Raw genomic sequence first — 19710 nt, 5'->3', positions numbered from 1 at the left:
CGGAGATAACCTTGACCCGTGTTTAGGATCCTCTCAGCTCAGGTGAGAAACAAACGTCACTGGAGTGGAAATACAGCTGACGCCCACAGCAAGCAAAGGTTATGATGAGTAATATCCATGGGTTGGGTTTAGGAGGTCCAACCTTGGAGAGAGAGGGACGCCCAGCAGAGAGGGTGGAAAGAAGGAGATCTCACTCTGCTCCAATATTATCATGCCACAAAAACAGCTCCTGTGAACTCATGTTGTTATTGAATATAATAGTAAAAAAATACAAGGTAATAAACCTAGGTTCCCCTAATGCACCATTAGCCAACTAAGACAAGTTTGACCTGTCATTAAAAAGAAAATGGAAATTGTTCGATTTTCTTAACCCTCCGATGCACAACATGGGTCAAAAATGACACGGCTCTTTTATTTTCTTAATATTTGCAAGTGAATGAATTTCATCATTAAGTATTTCAGGTATTCCCCAATTAACTTGTTTTTGATCCTCACAAATCCCTATTTAAATGTTTTCTTTTGTTACTATCTGAATAAAAAACATTTTTGTATCACTACCCTTCTAATGCACAACATGGGTCAAAAATGACCCGTATACATTTCCTGTGTTATTTCATGCACGAGTGTTTCTTTGCTATATGTTTTAAATAAATGTATTTTATCATTAGTGTTTAAGTTTAGATGTTTAAGTATACATCTTGTTTTTGATTACCAGACATTTATTGGATACATTTATTTTTACCTTTATAAACAAACGATCATTTTGTATTTCTACATCACATTTACACACATGGGTCAAATGCCCCCAAACAGTGTATTCACTACGGAACACCTACCAAGGCTCCTATGATGACATAACGGACTGATCTTATATGTCATCAAAGGAGCCTTCTTTTAAAATGAATACGGAAGAATAAGCTATAAAAGAATAAAGCAAAGAATCACCGAGCCTTGCGTGAAATAACTTCAGGAAATGAATAACATTTTCCTGAAGATTTTTTGTCAACAATCCTGGTCGGAGTCGGGAGTTGGCCATACACATAGACGATCTTCGTTTGGTAGTGACGTGCCCGGCCAATGAGGAGCGCGCTCGGGCGGGTGTTTCCGGCAGGAGGCTAGTGAGCCCGCAAGCTCGGAGTGGGCGTCGCAGCGTCCCCCCCCCCCTCGGCGGCGCGTACCCGAGTTCACCGTGAACGACGCCCGCTCCAGTCGTGAAATTTTTCCACGCTTCGATTTGAACATGACGGAAGGCTCCGCGAGCAAGACGTTCAACGGGGACGCCTGTCACCGGACGTCGAACGGCAAAACCGGCGGCAAGAATGGCTACGTCAAGAACCACTGCTTGTTCCGACAGCCGCAGAAGTACCGCCGCCCCAGGGAGAAGGTAAAGAGGCCCAACCGTCCTCCGCCGGCAGGCAGGCAGGGAGGGAGGGCTGTAAACAAGCGGTGCTGTGTGGGACTCCGTGCTCAACTAGTTTGACTGAGGGGACAAGACCTAGCTCGGATGCTACCATTCATTCCTACTGCAGATATGAATGAGGGACTTTCATTAGCAGGGAGAGTGTCCGCTATGAGGACAGCAATAACGTCACCTCTCATGTGAACCCGAATACCACTAGTTAGCCTCGTTTAGCTTATTTATTTATGTAGCCGGTGTCCTAGCATTAGTGGTGTGTCTCTATGCTACATGTTTCCCGGCTAACGGTTGCCAACAGCAACACGGAATTTCATCTTGAACGCTTTAGTTGCTTATCACGTGCTCTTTGGAACACTTCCTGTTATCAGCTTCACGGTTTAAAGCACGAGAGCAGCTTGTTGTTCAGAGGAACCTGCCACCTGATCCGGGAGGGATGTAGTGACTTTTTTTTAGTAACCTGACACCCTGTTGTCTCTGCGCCTCCTGTGTGTGTGTGTGTGTGTGTGTGTGTGTGTGTGTCAGAGAAAGAAGAGGTGAAGTTGGACTGGTTTCTGTTTACACTGTCTCTAGTATGAAGAGGACCAGGGCTCTGTTGTGTGCTTACAAGAGAGGCTGTGTGTGTGTGTGTGCGTGTGTGTGTGTGTGTGTGTGTGTGTGTGTGTGTTGTGAGAGGAGAGGTGGCCTGCTTCCACATGACCCTTTAGCAGGAGGAGAGGAATGTCTTGAGTCTATGAAGGGTGTGGTCCCTCCTGTCGTTGACTGAGAAGCACACACACATAAAAAAAAAAAACAAGACTACAACACTGTGTGTAGTGGTGGTCGGTGGGGGTAAACACACACTCCTTTGTTTTTTCTTAAGTTGTATAAGATCAACACATAGGAGCGATGTTACAAAACAAATGCCACACACTTGCTGGAGGTAAGGCACAGGCTCCCGTGTTTGACAACATCACATTCCTGCTTACTTCCAACACATGCTGGATTCATACAACTAGCTCCAGATGCTGTGACTGTCATAGTAATTAGATTTGTGTGCATATAAGCGCTTACTTCTCATCCTGCAAGAAGTTAAGAAAGCTGCACTTTATATCGCTGCTGGTAAGGCCATCAGATATCGGCCTAATAGGGAATAGATAGGTACTAAAGTTCAGTATTCCAAGACTTAACATATTGAAATCCCATGACGATTTTGATGTCTCTCAGGTGAACTACACTATGGTGGCTGTTTTTATTCCTCGATTTCAAACAGTGTTATTAGCCTAACATGCAGGATATAATGCACAGTATTTATCAATATGTAAACACTGCATTGGGAATGCCATTATTGATGTTAAGAAGTCCATGACCTCATGTCATCCTGTTGACGTTTGCTCTGCAGGTCTTTGATAAGGCAACTGACCTTCGATGCACAGGTCTGTGTTTGCAGCAGTAAATAGGCTGCGGGAAACTCTCTCTACCTCCAGTTTTCCTGTTAACCTCTCACAAATACCGCCTTTAGACAATTTAGCAGTAAGCCCCTGTGTCAGTCACCGACCAATAATAGTCCTTCGCTAAAAATCCCTATCATGAAAATGTGGAATTAGTCAATTAGGAATAAATTATCTCACTAACTGCTCTAATCTGTGATGATAGTGTCAATAAATATTAAGTGAGAACGAGCGATGTGTTGAATAGACAGTTTTTGGATGTGAGAGGACTTACTCCCGTATTTACTCTGTTTTAGGCCTAATGTGAAACCTCCACCATCTGCAGACCTTTATTGTTGTGTATGCAATGTAATATGATCACCATCTCTTTTGCCAAAGAGCAAGCATGTGAAAAGAGCAGGTATCTCAGAGGAGTGTGTTGGTTGGATTCTCTTCTGGGGATAATAGCTTTGCTCTCCAGCAATAAAGGAAGGGCACAGGCCTCTGTTTGTCCACCGGCATAAAATATTAAGCAAACATGACGTCAGGAAAATTGGATTTTGCTGCTGTTGTTGGCATCAGTGGGCAACAGACTGTGAGCGGTGTGCTTCGATATGCTGTGTGTGTTTTTTTTCTATAGAGGCAGTTCACGACCATAGTTGCTAGACTTAAAGACTTATTAAACTCGTGAGAGGGACCTGTTTGACTGGCTTCAAAAACACACACACACACACACACACACACACACACACACACACACACACACACACACACACACACACACACACACACACACACACACACTGCAGTGCACTCCTGTTCCCTGGCTCTGAGTTATTTCAGGGAGAAGCATGACTGGTCACATGGGATATGGTTGCTAAGCTGCGGGGCAGAGTCGGTAATGAGTGATCACCCTCATTTGTTTAGTGTTGGTTTTGTAGACAGCCTGACCACAGTCAAACATGAAATGTGGCACTTCTTAAGCATGTGACCATGTTTGCACAGGCCCATTATTCAGGATCAATATTGCTATTCATAAAACTCAATGAATTAGAACCGTGGCTTGATGCTCATTCTATTGCTCATTGGTCTATGGGGGCCTTGGGTGTGGTAGAGCCTCCATTTATAAATGTGCTTATGGAGCCATTATTTGGTTTCTAAATCTCTTTCCAAGAAAAACACAATTTGAACAAATTAGCCCTGCTGTCATGTAGTGTGCCCAGCCTTTACTGAAATACCCTGGTCTGCTTTTTCTCACAGTTTATTGGGCGGCCTAGTGTGGCAGATTTAATGAGTTAATAGACTTGAAGCATAGATAAACAATAACCTTTTAAAGGAGAAGCTACCAGCTGTTGCAATGGCCTGTTTGAACAAAAAGTGTTCTGAGTTATGCAACATTTATTTTATACTCCTTAAAGCATGATTTAGTTTCTGAATTCCTTAGTCTCCGGTTTGTTTGTAAAAATGTGGTCTTCCTATGATAAAAGCTGTGTGAAATTCCTAGAAAACACATTTAATCAGAACTTGTAGAGACTTGAAATGTAAATACAGCCTCTCCTACTTTATTTTCCCACAGAACCGAAATGTTCCTCATAACTCCAGCCTGTACAAGACGCCCTTCATGGAGTCATTTGAGGAGACGCCTCTACTGGTGGCCGTGCTCACCTACATGGGTTACGGCATCCTCACTATCTTCGGCTACCTCAGAGACTTCCTCCGGCATTGGAACGTTGAGAAGTGCAACGTGGCCCGGGAGAGAGAGGAGCAGAAGGTAGATAAGTATTTACATTAAAATCCTTCTGAATGCAAAGGATGATTTAAAAACAAAATACATTTTAAGCAATTCCTGACCAATTTAGTGGAACCCTACTTGTCATACTAATACTAAGTTTTCCTCCTTAAAACTGTAAAAACTATCGTCTATCTACCTCTGTTTCTTTCATCTTTCCTCTGCAGGATTTTGTCCCACTCTATCAGGACTTTGAGAACTTTTACACGAGGAACTTATACATGAGGATCCGAGACAACTGGAACCGACCCATCTGTAGCGTCCCGGGTGCCAAGATGGACCTGGTGGAGAGAGTTTCCCACGACTACAATTGGACCTTTGAGTAAGTGGCTGCCTTGTGGTTTTGAGTATGTTTTGTTGAGTTGGAGTGTGTACATTTGCAAGGCGTGGTCTGCGGAGGTTATTACTTCCCTCACAGGTGTGTGCTTTTGATCCCTAGTTCAACAGGAAACTCATCTCTTCTCCATTGTATTTTTTGGAGGGGTAGCGCATGACCCAATAAGGAAACCATTACATTTATTCTTTCTTAAAGATGGCAAAATAGGCTGTTCTGTCTTGAGAAGTCAATGTTGTTTTATACCTTTCATATTCATCTCATTTGTATAATATGCAAAGCTTTTGATCCATGTTTGACTCTGCTTGCTCAAGTCGCTTGGGACAATAAACTATAGTATGTTATCACGGTGCATGATAACCGTGGCAGTTAAAGGATAACACTGAGCTGGAAATGAATGTCAAGCAACCAGCATAGACAAGGTCACAGTGTTGAACTATAAAGTAAAGTCCTGGTACCTGTTCTCTGTCTAACTCTCTGTCTCTTTTAGGCACACGGGCAAAGTGGTGAAAAACGTCATCAACATGGGCTCATACAATTACCTCGGCTTCGCTGAAAACAATGGTGCTTGCGCCGATGCTGCTATTGAAGCCACACACAAGTACGGAGTTGGAGTGAGCAGCACTCGCTGTGAAATGGGTAAGGGTCAAAATAAATCTTTTGAAAAGCACAAGATTTGGTTTCTAAGCAGATATGTCATATTATGTCCTCATCTGAGCCTGCTTTCATTCTAAAAATGAAACTCTTACGCCATTATGAATCAAGTGGACTTCCTAATAAACCTCAGCTGGTACCTCAACAGCCATCCCGCTTTTCTTTGTTGCTCTTTCAGAGTAAAGGCTCAAGTGGATTTGAAGATTGAAAGATTGAGTATGAAATATAATCACATATTGTGAAAGCATTGAATTCCTTATTAGTTTGCAAGCAGCTATGGATTTGTTTGACACATTCAGTTGTTTTATCTTTAGCAAAAGGAAAGCTGGGGTTAATATTATATTTCAGTTAAAAGAAAGTAGACTGACTTCACAAAATAAAGTTCTCTAAAAAAAGAAAGAAAAACAACTGGTGTCTGTGGCCCTCACGTGACTGTAATGAGCTCACCAATCATTTCATTAACCAACCTGCCAGTCTGCACCTTACCCGTGCTCTTGCTTTAGATGAATGAAGTCTTCACAAGGCAGGGAGGCAAAGAGACATACTGTACCACACTAAAGCAGAGACGATAGCCAGAAGTTAGGGATGGGGTAGGTGGTAGGATGTATCAGTTGCATATTTTCAACGTGCAGCCCTCTCTTCTGACTTTTCCAGTGTTACAAACTCTAGCTTTAAACATTTGCACGCAACTCTGTGAGTTGCAGTACGCTACTTTGGAGACGTTAAACTGAGATAATGTTGTTTCCAGGGACCCTGGACATCCATGAGGAGCTGGAGCAGTTGGTTGCCAGGTTCCTGGGTGTTGAGTCGTCCGTGGCGTTTGGTATGGGCTTTGCAACCAACTCCATGAACATTCCTGCTCTCACTGGGAAGGTAAGGAATTTCATCCACTTTTGTTCTGCCGAGAACATGCCACTCCTCTTGAATTGATTTTGAAATTGTCTTTGTGTCTTTTTAGTCACCATGACCCTTGTACCTGTACAGAAACTGTAAGCAAGTGACTATCAGTTTTACTGTTCAGGAAAATCCAGTTTCCTGTGTAAAGTGAAAACAAGCTACATTTTCAAATGTACGGCCAAGCTCGAAGGGTTCAGACTGTTCCACAACACACTCGTTTCCGCCCCAGGTTTTCCAAACACTCAGATTACAGTTGCTTGAACAGGAAGTAAAAAGCCGAGCTGACAGGCATGTGTACCTTGTGAGTCAAACAACACATTTCCTGACAGCAACATGAGTGGAAAACACAAAAATGTCAGTGGAAAGAGGGAAACTTTCTGTGCTACAGTAAACGTCTGATTCACAGTTCATTAATTCATTACTGTGCTTGTCACTTTCCTGCTAACTCACATCCTTATGTCAAGGCATATTTGTGTGTTGTGTAACAAGCTCATTTGTTCATTGACCAGAGGAAGGGACGTGACCTGTGTGATTGTGTGGGCTTATTTATGGTGCACTGAAAAAAAATGTCTCATCCTGTTATTATATTTGCTTGCTTTTGAATAAAGCATGTGGATATGCATCAGAATCCTGTTTTTACGGGAAGCTTTTTTTTAAAAAATCATGTTTGTTTTTATAACTATTTACATCGCTTTTAATTTTATTACCATTTAGCAAGGTTGTAATTAGTTAAAATCCTACCTGCGTCGTTGGTCGCCCATACAGATTTTCTTTGGCATCCAGGCAAGATGCAAAATATACTCCGGAGAAACCGCTTTTGCTGTGCAAGTTCACACAAGAAGCAGACAGTTTCGTTCCCCACCCCCGCCCTAACTAATAATCTTCAATAGTTCATTATCTGGAGATACACACCCAAGTAATATTCTCACCAAGAAAATATCTCTGTGTTTCTGAGTTATTTTGCTAGCACACAGACATAGACAGGGCTGAAAACAATACTGTGCTGCGTGCAAGGTAATAGAATCTGAATGAGAACCGTTCAGAGTCAACAAACAAATTATAAGAATTGATCTATTCACAGCAGTAATCTACAGACATTGCATAATAACGACAAAATATGATGACTAACTTAAACTGACAATTTAAGGGTCTGTTGTCTCCAGTTTTGAGACCATCTGCCCCTTGTAAAAGTAACAGATCGCCTTCTGGCCATACTGCTTATATATTCCTGAGACTTCAGTTGCATCTCCTGCTAAAAACTAAAGTCATTGCTCAACACTAAAACGTTTGTGAGCTTCTGATGTGTGTTACAATTTTGCAATTTGTGGTCTGACTTTGGCTAATTGGGGATTGCAACTCTTGCATCAGAATCCCAATACCAGTTAATACAACTTCAAGACATTTCACACACTGAACCTTTTTTTTGTCTTGTTTTAGGGTTGTCTTATCCTGAGCGACGAGCTGAATCATGCGTCGCTGGTGCTGGGAGCCCGTCTGTCTGGTTCTACAATTCGGGTCTTCAAACACAACAGTGAGTGATCGCCAATGTTTGGCATCTTTCATGAGAGCAGCTAGATAGAGCTGTGACCTGGGGCACGCCCATAGCTTGCAGTAACACAGATGTATAGGATTATTCTGCTTTACTCAGCAGGAAAGTAAATAGGTGTGTGCATCTTTCAGCAATTTGCCTGACTCAATGCAAATTGTCGTTACTGCAGATATTCACATACTTAACTTCTCTGCTTCTGCAATTCTACATTAATTCACCACAAAACACACACACACACACACACACACACACACACACACACACACACACACACACACACACACACACACACACACACACACACACACACACACACACACATCCTGACATCCTTACATATCCAAACTAACTGTCAGGAAGCAGTCAATGCTTCAAAGGGTGGCAATCATAAAATATTGACTCTCATCCATTTATTTACAAAAGATCTCATGTTACCGTAGAGGAATTAAATCTATACTTAGCTGACAACTTATTCTCTAGTCTTTCATGAGTAACTTAAAGCCTGTGTGAAAACGCCTTTTATTCAGACACGTCTCTCATATTGTAGACATGCAAAGCCTGGAGAAGCTGCTGAGAGACGCCATCGTACACGGGCAGGCGAGAACCCACCGACCATGGAAGAAAATCCTCATTTTGGTGGAGGGCATATACAGGTATAAATCATTTTTGTGTGTGTGCGTCTCACACTTCTGTAGTCGTACCCACCCGCACTCTTACACACAATAACATTCAGTCTTAAATTGCCCAAGCTGGAAAATTTACTACCATAAAACCTACTGTAACTCAGCTAATTAAGTTTTATTTCTACTTTATTTCACTGTGAATATCATTATGTCACATCTGGGTCACACTACACTTGTGTTCACTGCCAGTTACTTGACACCCACAGCTTTTAGGGTGAAGACTCATTTATCTTTATTTAGCTTGGCTGGTTCATTTACTCAACAGTAGTGTATAGTATTCACCCATGATGCATACAAATAGCAGAATTGTGACTTATTCAAAGCATTATGCTGTCAAGTCCCCCATAGGTTCAAAGGCTTCTATTTATGACGTGAACTTGACTCCATCTACACTGCAGCAGCAGTAAAACACTGGAGGGCATTTATAAGTGAAGAATTATTTCAGCAGATGAGAGTTTAGTGGAAGAACAAATGTCTACATTGATTGCTCTTGATGTTACACTCAATTGCGGCCTAAAAACATACTATACAAAGACATTTTTGCAAAACATAAATAGTACCAATGCTGTTTTCAGACAGAAAATTGGGTCTGGACATTTTTCAGCCTTTTTCCTTTCACATATGAAGAATGCAGTAAGAATCTGTGTCAAACCCTTTTACAACAACAGGAAAATGCCCAGAACATTCAAGTCAAGTGTTTTTGTTCACAGCACATCGACAATGGCATCGGCCCTTATCACAAAGGGCCTCAAATCTCATTGTCTTTCCAAGTTGACATTTTTCACTGGCATCTTCCACTTGTTTGACACCTTTTTCTTTTATGCTAAGATATTTGAATTCTTCCACTATTGCGTCTGTTGCATGGTAGAAATGTCATCAACATGCCCACTCACTTGTGAGTTTTCCAGACATTTTCCTGCTTGGGGGCTGGAAGGAACATTTCAAGAAAATGTCAGAAGCCACTTACATTTGTGTTCTGGAAGCGTGTTCGCTCTCCTTTTTACGATAATGTATTCCATGTTCTTTGAAGAGTACTTACTATAAAGGCAATCAATTGTGTCGATCAATACAGTCCTCAGCAAAGCTGCCTGACATAATCAATGCCCTTTACTAATGCTTTGTTAATGGAGTTTCATTTCCACTGGGATTTTCTAAGCAATTGGTACAACTGCGATAGTAGACAATGTTTGGAAACACATTGACAGCCCCACATGCACAGCCAAGCAGATGTCTATAGGGTCAGCTGCTGGCATGCTCTCTCAGTTACACTGCAGCTGTGTGATGTTTGGGGTAGATTGTAGATACAAGTCTAAGAGTACTGTATTGTAGAGGGAAAGGTAATAACACATTCAGAAACATTTTTTTACAGTGGCTTCAGAAAGTATTCAGGTCCCTTTACTTTTTATTCCTTAATTGTCGGTTTAATTATAAATGGATAAAATTGATCTACAATCATGAACCCACAGTGAGAAAGTGGAATATTTCATTTACAGACTCAGACCCATAGATTCATATTTTGTAGAAGCTGCTTTGGTAACAGTGAGAACTTTGTGCCTGTTTGGACACTTTATATATTTATATATACACTATAGTGGCTTTTATAAACTATATATGCTCAGTTCTTTTTGCCACAGGTGGACTACAATCAGGTTCTAGAGACATCTCAAGGATAAAAAAATAAGCAAACAGGATCCACCATAATTTATTTTGTCATCACAAAGCTTTTGAATACCTTAAAAAAAATTAGATAATGAAGTTTTAGTTTTTTTATAATTTTGTAGTAAATATGTCTTAACAAATTTAAAGAAATTCATGTTATTTTTATTTAAAATAAATGCAATTTTTCATGTTTGTTGATTGACGGAGAAAAAAACAATCTTCTTTTTAAATGCATAATTAAATCTACACCAAAAAGTGCAAAAAACCAAGGGGATTGAATACTATACCTAAAGTGACTTATGGAGCTTTTTATAATTTGTTGACTTTGTCTTTTCTTGTTTGTGTTTTTATCCTGAAGTATGGAGGGGTCCATAGTGCGTCTGCCAGAGGTCATTGCTCTGAAGAAGCGCTACAAGGCCTATCTGTACCTGGATGAGGCCCACAGCATTGGGGCCCTGGGGCCTAACGGCAGGGGGGTGGTGGACTACTTTGGCCTGGATCCCAAAGACGTGGACATCATGATGGGAACATTCACTAAGAGCTTTGGCGCTGCCGGTGGATACATCGGAGGCAAAAAGGTGAGTGAACACCTAAGACTTCAAAGCCTATCAGTGGAACATGAAGCCTCCTCTGTCGTAAGGGAAGAAATAATAGCCGGAGCAATTAGTGATCCTGTTTTGTGACGTGAGCAATTTTCCAGACTGATGAAACCCAACACATGGTGTGTCATTCAGTTTTGGTGTTGGTCAACACTGTTTACCAGCAATGGGACATTTAGCTTCCTCATTTCTGAAAAGAATTTGACAGTATAAAGTCTCAGAGTGAAACTGCAAACACGTCTGTAACCATGTGCTGCTTCAGTTGAACTAAGTTTAAAAAAATACACCCACAAAGCAAAAATACACTAGATTGAACTCCACCTTATGCAACACTCCAAAAACAGATACATAAGTACACAGTCTTATAAGACCAGGGATATTCACCATCTTGTCCTATATTCAAAAATTTATATAACACAAAAAACTCCATTTAAAAACATGGTTCTACTTACCATCACAAACAAGTAGCCTTAATGACTTTGTATTACTTTCTTACATGGAAAGATTCTGTCTTTACAGAAACGATACTTTATCTTTTTGTTTTCCTTTAGTATTGTTATATTTCAAATAATATTTGTCCTACCTGTACTTATGATTTAAGGCATTATATAAAGACATTATCGTTTTTTAACATTCTTGAATCACACTGTTGTATCCATCAAAATTGTATTAAAATGATATCTACTAATTTTATCCATCAGCGCGGCTGACCACTGATCTCCTCGCTTCATTTGTTTGTGTCCTGTATCATGCAGCTGCCCTCCATGTTGGCATATTATCCAAATCAAATGTTTGCTGTCGCCATTGTCACTTGCCAACAATGTCGTTATTCTCTGATAGGAGCTTATCGACTACCTGCGGCGCCATTCTCACAGCGCCCTGTATGCCACCTCCATGTCCTCCCCTGTGGTCCAGCAAATAATCACTTCTATGAAGATCATCATGGGAGAGGACGGGACCACACTAGGTAGGTCTGGAACAGTTATTCTATTCACGATTTTAATTGATTAAAATGATTAAGCCCCACTTCTTCTCAGTGGTTGTCAATTTGAGTTGAGATGGATATCATTTGCAGGTAGTTTGCAGAGACCCTTAGTTTGTCATTCTACACTGAACATACCACAGAAATGTAAATCTAATGTTCGGTTCAGCACATGATGCCAAACCAAAGCTCACATTGTCTTGTGATTACTACATGTTGGACTGATGAAGTTCCTCTTGGTGAGGTTACTTCCTTGTTTGTTTTTCTCTTGCAGTTGCAGCAGCAATTAAATGTTTCAGGGTCACTGAGTTTGGGATTCAACTGTGTTTATAGACATGACCACAAGATGGCAGTGTAGATCTGTCAGACATTTGTTATTGTGGTAATCTTGTGTTTGTACTTTGACTCCTTCATCCTGAATACTTGTTAACCTTTAAAATATTTTATTTCCATCTGTGTGATAAAGGCCACTATCAGTGGCAAACTGGCAATTATTCACCAGTAAATACAGCTTTGATACACAGCCTTATCAAGCTGTATAGCCTGTGTAAACACACTGATTTCCCTGCTAAAGGGTTGAGAATTTAAAGTGTGATGCAAAGTTCATCTCTCACCACTTCCTGTTTTATCACATGATCTTATTTTTCAAGATTGGCTGCAGTGACAGTTGGTATTGTCTCCAATTTACTGTTTTAATTAGAAAAAATATTGCTTAATATATTGAGATTTTTAGTATCAGTAAAGTATATTATTAGTGCAATAAAGATTCATTTCTAGAGCATGGTTTTGCATATTATGACGTCTCTCTGCACTTGTCCACAGCAAACTCCTCCTGTCTTTATCTCTCAGGATGTGAAGCTTTTAGTAGCTGATAGGTGGACGGCAGGGACGCTGGAAGTCAGTCAGAGTTGGGGTGTTGCTGAGAGAAAGTTTAAATAATGCCAATTTAAAGTGAATAATTAAATGCGGTGCAGCAGAGCAATAATACATATATGAAATAATATTAAATATTAAACAGTAAACATCAACTTTTTTGTCCAACATTTTGTTCAACATTCACTGACTGAAGTAAACTTTTTCCCCCTTGTAGTAAAAACCCTTTGCCAGTAGGGGGTGCTGCTGCTCCCTCAGCACCCCATGCTTGCAGCATACTTGTTGAACGGTTTCTGATTCAGGCCAGTCTGGTGAAAGGTCTTGAACCGGCTGCACGCTGACTCCTCTACCATTTCCCTTTATGCCTTTCAGATGTGTGATTCTCTGTTTATCTGCGCTTCTATGCCTTCATGCTGGGGACAAAGCAGCATGGTGCTCAGGGCCAGAGATCTGTACAGAACAAACGCTGTGGACTCATGTCCTACACACACAAACAGATCTCCAGGGCTTGTTTTTCTTGCAGGGCGGCACCTCTTTTACAGGGCTTGATTGATTCCCTTAACATGCTAATATAAGATCAGATTACATTGCTCTCCCAGTCATTCAGCCATGAGGAACAGGAATACACCTGGGGTGTTCTTTTCAGTTACAGCCTTCCCACAGTAACATCAACTCTCTCTCCAGACTGGCTGACCTTGCAGCGTATCCCAGCTTGACATGTTTTCCTTGTAGAAGACTAACAATGGTAGTGTGATTGGTTGCAGCCCAGTCACTGTTTGAAATTCAAGCCTTTTGAAGACGCAGACACTGACATGAAGTCAAAGTGACAGCTGAGATACGGTTTGTTGCTGCATTGGAGTTGCTGCTCGTGGTTCCTGGCACCGGCCTGCATTAAAATGGACATTTAGTTGTTTGAAGCTCACATCAATCAGATATGTGGATGGGGCATGAGGGCACAAGACAAGTTTTTTCATAACGAAAAGAATGCTAAAGCATTTTGAAAGCAAACTGTCTGAATATCCGACTCTCCAGGTTTTTGCCAACTTATCACTCAGTACTGAGAATAGCTTTGGATTCTTTGTGAACAAAAAAATGTCTGGATAAATATAATGTCAGACTTTGTTGTGTCTCGGCCGCTCTTTGAAGCTGTGATGGTTCTGCTATGTTATTCAGCCCAGCCAGGCAGATGTGTGTTGCTGTTGGCGATTCGTGCACTATGGTTATTTGTTAGGTTTAGAAGCTGTCTGTGGAGGCTTGGCCTGAGGGATTCAGTGAGTGAATCCACAATATTCGTCAGACTGACATGTGAGGATTGATACCTGTTTAGTTTCAGCCCCTAGACCTCAGACTTTAAGAATCCAGGTTGTTTTAAAAGGCGAATGATGTCGTGCCGTCTCCAAATATACATATAACATGACAGAGTTTCCTGGAGTTCCCTGCACTTTCTTTTCAACTAACTTTGGCTCGTGCTGTCAGAAGTTCATTTTCATTTTCTGCAGTTTAAAAGCCAACTGAATGGAGGAATCCAGAAAACATCAATGTTGGAAATGACTGCAAAAGTACATTGTTGTTTCCTTCAACTTGGCCTCCGAACAAGAGTTGATAATGAAATTTTATGAAGCTTGCGAGTAGAAAAATAGTTGCTGCAGTTTAATGGATCTGCCCACAGGTGTTTTCACTCTGTTTAGACCTCTGTACAGGTTGCCTGAAACTGCGTGAGGAACCAAATAGGAATCATAAGAGTGTATGTCGGGTAAAGCAAAATGAATAGAGCGAGGAAAATGTTGATCACATGTAGTCTGTACGTGTACACACAGAATCGATGAGATCAAATCGAGAAAATTAAGTGAAAACGCACTTTGTTTTTTTTTTAAGGTTTTCTACTTGCAACAGAAAATTGGGAAATAAATATAATAAATAAATGTAAAATAAATGTTTTAAGTATTGAACCAGTGAACAGTCTTCAGTCTTCACACATGATGTTGAGCTACATCGAAGCCCTGTCCACACTCATGTGGATATTTTGCTAAACTAACCTGTCAAATGCAAAAGGCGATTTAAGTCGCCAAAACAGATTTTTACAATCGCCTTCCAAAGTGCAGAGTTTTAAAAACTTCAGTTTCTGTGTATCCATGTGTGCATGTAAAACGGGAACATTTGGTAAACAGTGAGGTCACAGCTTACTTTGCGCATGCCCACTGTTGCGCAGTGAAATGAGCATGCACCAGAACAACAACAACAATTTGCGGCTATTTGCTGGTTTTCCTTACGTTTGGTTAGCACTGCTGGATCTAATTACAAGTTTACAGCTAAATTTGGCATCATTGCACCACATCACCAGCATTACCAGGCATCTGCCTCGCCCAATATTATTTGACGGATCATTGATGTAAACTTTATTACCATCTACTGGCCCGGCATGCTTTTTGAGTTTTTGTATTCGTTTCGGGGGGGGGGGGGATCTGTTCAAAAACAAATCTGCAGTAGTGTAGAAAAAACCTGACAGTACAAACCTTAATCCTAATAAACTTAGTAATGAATAACTGTATAATTTCAGATAACTTCCCAGCAGACTGGTTTTAACTTTCCCAGTTGCCTGTGTTGTTAAATCCAGCTCTAAAACACCACTTTATGTGTGTTTCTGTCTTTTCCAGGTGCTGATCGCCTCCGACAGCTCTCACAGAACACCACCTACTTCCGCAGGAAACTCCGCGACATCGGCTTCATCATCTACGGCAACGATGACTCGCCCGTCGTACCCATGATGCTATACATGCCTGCCAAAATCGGGTACGCTCCCTTACACGTCATGTTATCTGTTCTGTACTCCTCAACATAAAAGACAATAATGGTGGCAGAATTTGACTTCATGATTTCAGTTCACACTTTTAAATAGAAGATCTTCATTTTGGACTGTGTTGCCCTGCGTCTAATGTCGCCATTGGTTTGCAGGGCATTTGGTCGGGAGATGTTGAAGAGGAACATCGGCACGGTGGTGGTCGGATTCCCAGCAACACCCATCATCGAGTCGAGGGCCCGTTTCTGCGTTTCAGCTGCTCATACCAGAGAGATGCTCGACACAGTAAGTCCTCCAATGAATCACTGTCAGAAACACTAAATAAATAGAAAATATGAGCATGTCCATATTTATTTTAAGTGTTGCATAAAGGTCAATAACCAGTAGCACCTTTACATTTTCTTGCCATTTTGCCTTTCATTCTCTGTTAACAGAGGTCTTTCTTAGATGTTTTGGCAATAAAAGACGCTCTTTACTCTAAACTGGTTTGGATACTTTCCAGTAGCAGGAGAAACAGAACAGCTTTTATAGACGTGGAAACAACACTGGCTTGAAAATGTAATTTAACATGTTAGTTACCTTCTTAAATGAATGTATCTTTATATCAGAACATGCAGAAAAACACAAAATAAGATTTCTTTGACAATCTGGGCTATTACATTTTTTGCTGAACGTGCCACGTGCAGTAAACAACAGCCACTTTGTCTTCAGTTCTCCTCCAGGATGCAAATAGAAAGATACATCTGTTGTTGGTCTTCACCACTGGATCCAGTTTATTGCTGAAGACTTCATTTTATCCTCCGTATGATATAGGAGTTTGTTTTGGACCCGTGGGTGTTTGTGGATCCAAGCGTGCAGTAGGCTTCTCTCAGCTTTTAATCAACCAGATCTGCGTGTGTGGCTGCTGACTGTCAGTGTGTGTCTGTGTGTGTCTGTTTGTATTTGTTGAATATTAAAGGCCCCCAATATGTCCTTTATTACGAGGGAACGTGCAAGGCCAGGCTGTCTCTAAGCATTACAGTGTGGCTCAGTCAGAGACTTTAATTCGAGCTGTTCTGTCTCTCCAGAGACACTTCATTCATCTTACTGCAGAGAATGTCAACACTGTTTGTAATAGTCCATTTAAAGGGCATCAGCCCTTCTTTGTAGAGCGCTGCAAGGAGCCGCTCCCCCCCGTCTTTGGAAAAGCCAGCCCTCGCTATTTCTCAAACCACGGAATCAGAAAAAAGGTCAGGAAGGTAAATTGTTTCCAGGTGTCCTGCAGTGTTGCAGCACTGATACAGTCTCCTGTGGAAAGAGGTGGAGGAGTTGGTTCTTAGTTGTGGTTCAGGCCGGGAGCCTTCTGTTCACCTTTGCTTTTCGAAGCCCACCTCTCCTCCGCCTCTCTGACAAGTTGGATGGTTTAAAATCCAAGTGCGATTAAGGTTAATCACTTAATTTATCACCTATGAAAGAAATCCCCTTTATGAAGATGTAAGGTTTTTAATTATCTGTTGTATAACTTGCTATCTCTACTAATGGAATAGATGTAAATGATGTCTCTTTTGATTTTGATTAATAATGTTCTTCTTCTTCCTGTCCCAGGCGTTGGAGGCCATCAGTGAAGTGGGCGACCTGCTGCAGATCAAGTACTCCAGACGAGAGCAGCCCCTTCCCTCCCTGGGCTGGATGTCTGAGGAGAGCCTACTGCAGGATTGAGTCCCCAAATTCTCCCCCCTTCCCTTCCCTTACTTTACCTTTTCTTTCCTCTGAGCCACGCTCTCCACCCCGCGTCTCCACATCTCTTCTGACTCTCGAGGACTCACCAGAACCAAAGTCTCCACTCTGCTGCAGCCCGTTTTTCAAGCCTGCATATGGGCATCCCTGGTGTACCTGCCCAGCTTCCTCACCCTTAACAGAGGACAACCGATATCACCCGTATCTTTCTGTGTCCGTTGTTACAAAGTTTGTTCTAACTTATTGCGACTGCATCGGTCTAACATAAGTCTTATTCCTGTTTGCACATTGAATGTGTTTCTTAATTGTGCAATAATCACCACAACCTCGAGCAAAAACACCATGAAGTCCTATCCGTGCACTCTAAATCTGATCATAGCCATTTCTATGATGCACTCAAAAGTAAAAACAAATATATGTGTAAATATTATTTATCCCGAAGTTGGTCTAGCTGCTTCAGGTTAGCTTCCCTCAAAGAGAGATACGTCATTTCACAGGAGTTCTTATTATGTATTTATCTGATGGCTTTTTCCTAATCACTTTTACTTGAATGGAAAGTAGAGGTTTTGGGTTCTTTCCCTCACCAAAGGATAGATATAGATATAGATATATGTATATATCTATAGGTATGTATGTATAGATATATTTTCTACCCTTTCTCTTAAAATGCAAAGCAAATGTTCCAAAAGAATAGGGAAAGAATCCCATGGAGCAAGACTAAGAGATATTTTTACTGCTTATTTTCTTAAAATACTTTTAGGCCTTATTTACTGTTTACACCTGCACTCAAAAAAAAAACTTGAGCCCTGTGTCTTTAACATTTCTATAAGCTAATGAGCTACTCGTGTGATTGTTATTTTATTGTTTTTCGTTCAATCATCCTCACTCAAGTGCATTCGTGCGTTTCAGCGTCGACACCCGTCACGGTGACACGCTGTAACCAAGATCTGTGTGTATGAAGATGCGATGCCCAAATGTATCTGATATGCAGACGGCTTTATTTATTTTTTAAGCCAGCTCACTTTTGTGTTGTATGTATCTTAAAGGCAGCTCCAAATGTGTCCCGGTGAAAGGTGCGTGTTTTAACTGACTACTTACAAGTCTTCTTCAGTGCAGCACTACTGACAAGGCATTCGAAATGCAAAGATGACGTAGTCACTGAGATTTAGCGAGATTTGTTGAGCTTTCGCACATTGTCGTCGTTTTTTTTCCTCATAAATCATGTGTGATCATTCCATATCAACCTGCTTTGACACTGTTTGTTTTTCGTGAATTGTCTGACTTCTCTGTGTGAGGTCAGCCCCAAACATCCCGCTCATGCGTGTTAATGCTCTGTCACTTTATTGATGTGAATCGGAGGGTGCATCATCGTACCCGGTCTGAAAGCTGGATGTGACCATTCCTACACGTGTGCAGCGAACTCGACACAAGTTCAGAGATGCTTCTGTTGATGTTTGTGGCATCTTAGCACCTCAGCGCAGTGAGCAACACTGACGTTTTCGGGTCTTTAACTGTACATCCCTTTTGTGTGAGTCATTCCAATTTTATTGTTTTTTTCCCTCTGAAAATGGCTTGAATAACAATTCCATTATACATTTGCTTTTAATGAATAGAATATAATATAAAAGGTGGAACACATGACTATGATGTGGATTTGCACTCTTCAGCAATGTGCTCTGACATGAAGAATTTCTTCTTGTCAAAGTTTCCTCTCAATCCTCAATTCCTCTCAGACGTTTCTGTCTATGGAGGCAAAAAAAATGTAATTACAAACAGCAACGTGACTGTTCCTCTCAGCCAGGTTTCCCCCGACTGGAACTGAGGAATTTAAGTCCTGAGAGAGATTTTCCAGCTTACCTACCACGACTACCTGCAGACAGCGCTGGGGAACGTGCTTATCAGCTGCTTTTGCCCTTGGTAGTTGTGTTTGGGTTGAAGATAAACCACTAGGAGGAGTTTGTAAAGCCATGATGTTTGTTGACCATGCTGTTGGAAACTGCTGCAAAGATTAAATCACTTTCTTAGAATCAAGACCTGGAATGACTTTGTGTTTATTTGCAACTCAGACTGTTGACACCACTTAGCTGCCACTGCACTTTGTTACATTGTTGAGAAAGGTGCTCCACGGACTTCTTGCCATTACCCTGCAGTCCATGATATAGTGGCCATTCATTACTGTTCTTAAATGTTTTTTTTTTTAATACCTACTTAGTAGCCAGATTAGATAATAATCAATTTTTCCAGCAAAGAAAAAAGAATAGTATCCAACTATTTGTGTTTTAAAGTGCTTTACAAGAGTCAATCAGAATAAAACAATTAAACATACACATAATAGAACAATAAAATAGGTCGAAT

At 41.1% G+C, this 19710-nt stretch overlaps 1 protein-coding gene across 1 annotated transcript; it reads left to right on the top strand.

Moving 5' to 3' along the window:
- Positions 1–1139: 1139 nt before the first annotated feature.
- On the top strand, positions 1140–19386 carry sptlc2b (serine palmitoyltransferase, long chain base subunit 2b). The gene is made up of 12 exons (XM_034579777.1): positions 1140–1384; positions 4400–4594; positions 4780–4934; positions 5437–5585; positions 6349–6473; positions 7935–8028; positions 8594–8699; positions 10747–10966; positions 11828–11954; positions 15497–15632; positions 15795–15924; positions 17224–19386. The coding sequence occupies exons 1-12, from the start codon at positions 1241–1243 to the stop codon at positions 17335–17337; spliced, it is 1695 nt and encodes a 564-aa protein (XP_034435668.1). The 5' UTR covers positions 1140–1240; the 3' UTR covers positions 17338–19386.
- The last annotated feature ends 324 nt before the right edge of the window (positions 19387–19710 follow it).

This window comes from Hippoglossus hippoglossus, chromosome 24 (genome assembly GCF_009819705.1).
Source record: "Hippoglossus hippoglossus isolate fHipHip1 chromosome 24, fHipHip1.pri, whole genome shotgun sequence".
Classification (NCBI taxonomy): Eukaryota; Metazoa; Chordata; class Actinopteri; order Pleuronectiformes; family Pleuronectidae; genus Hippoglossus; species Hippoglossus hippoglossus.
Note: the sequence above shows the minus strand (reverse complement) of the source record. Positions and strands in the feature narration are given on the sequence as shown.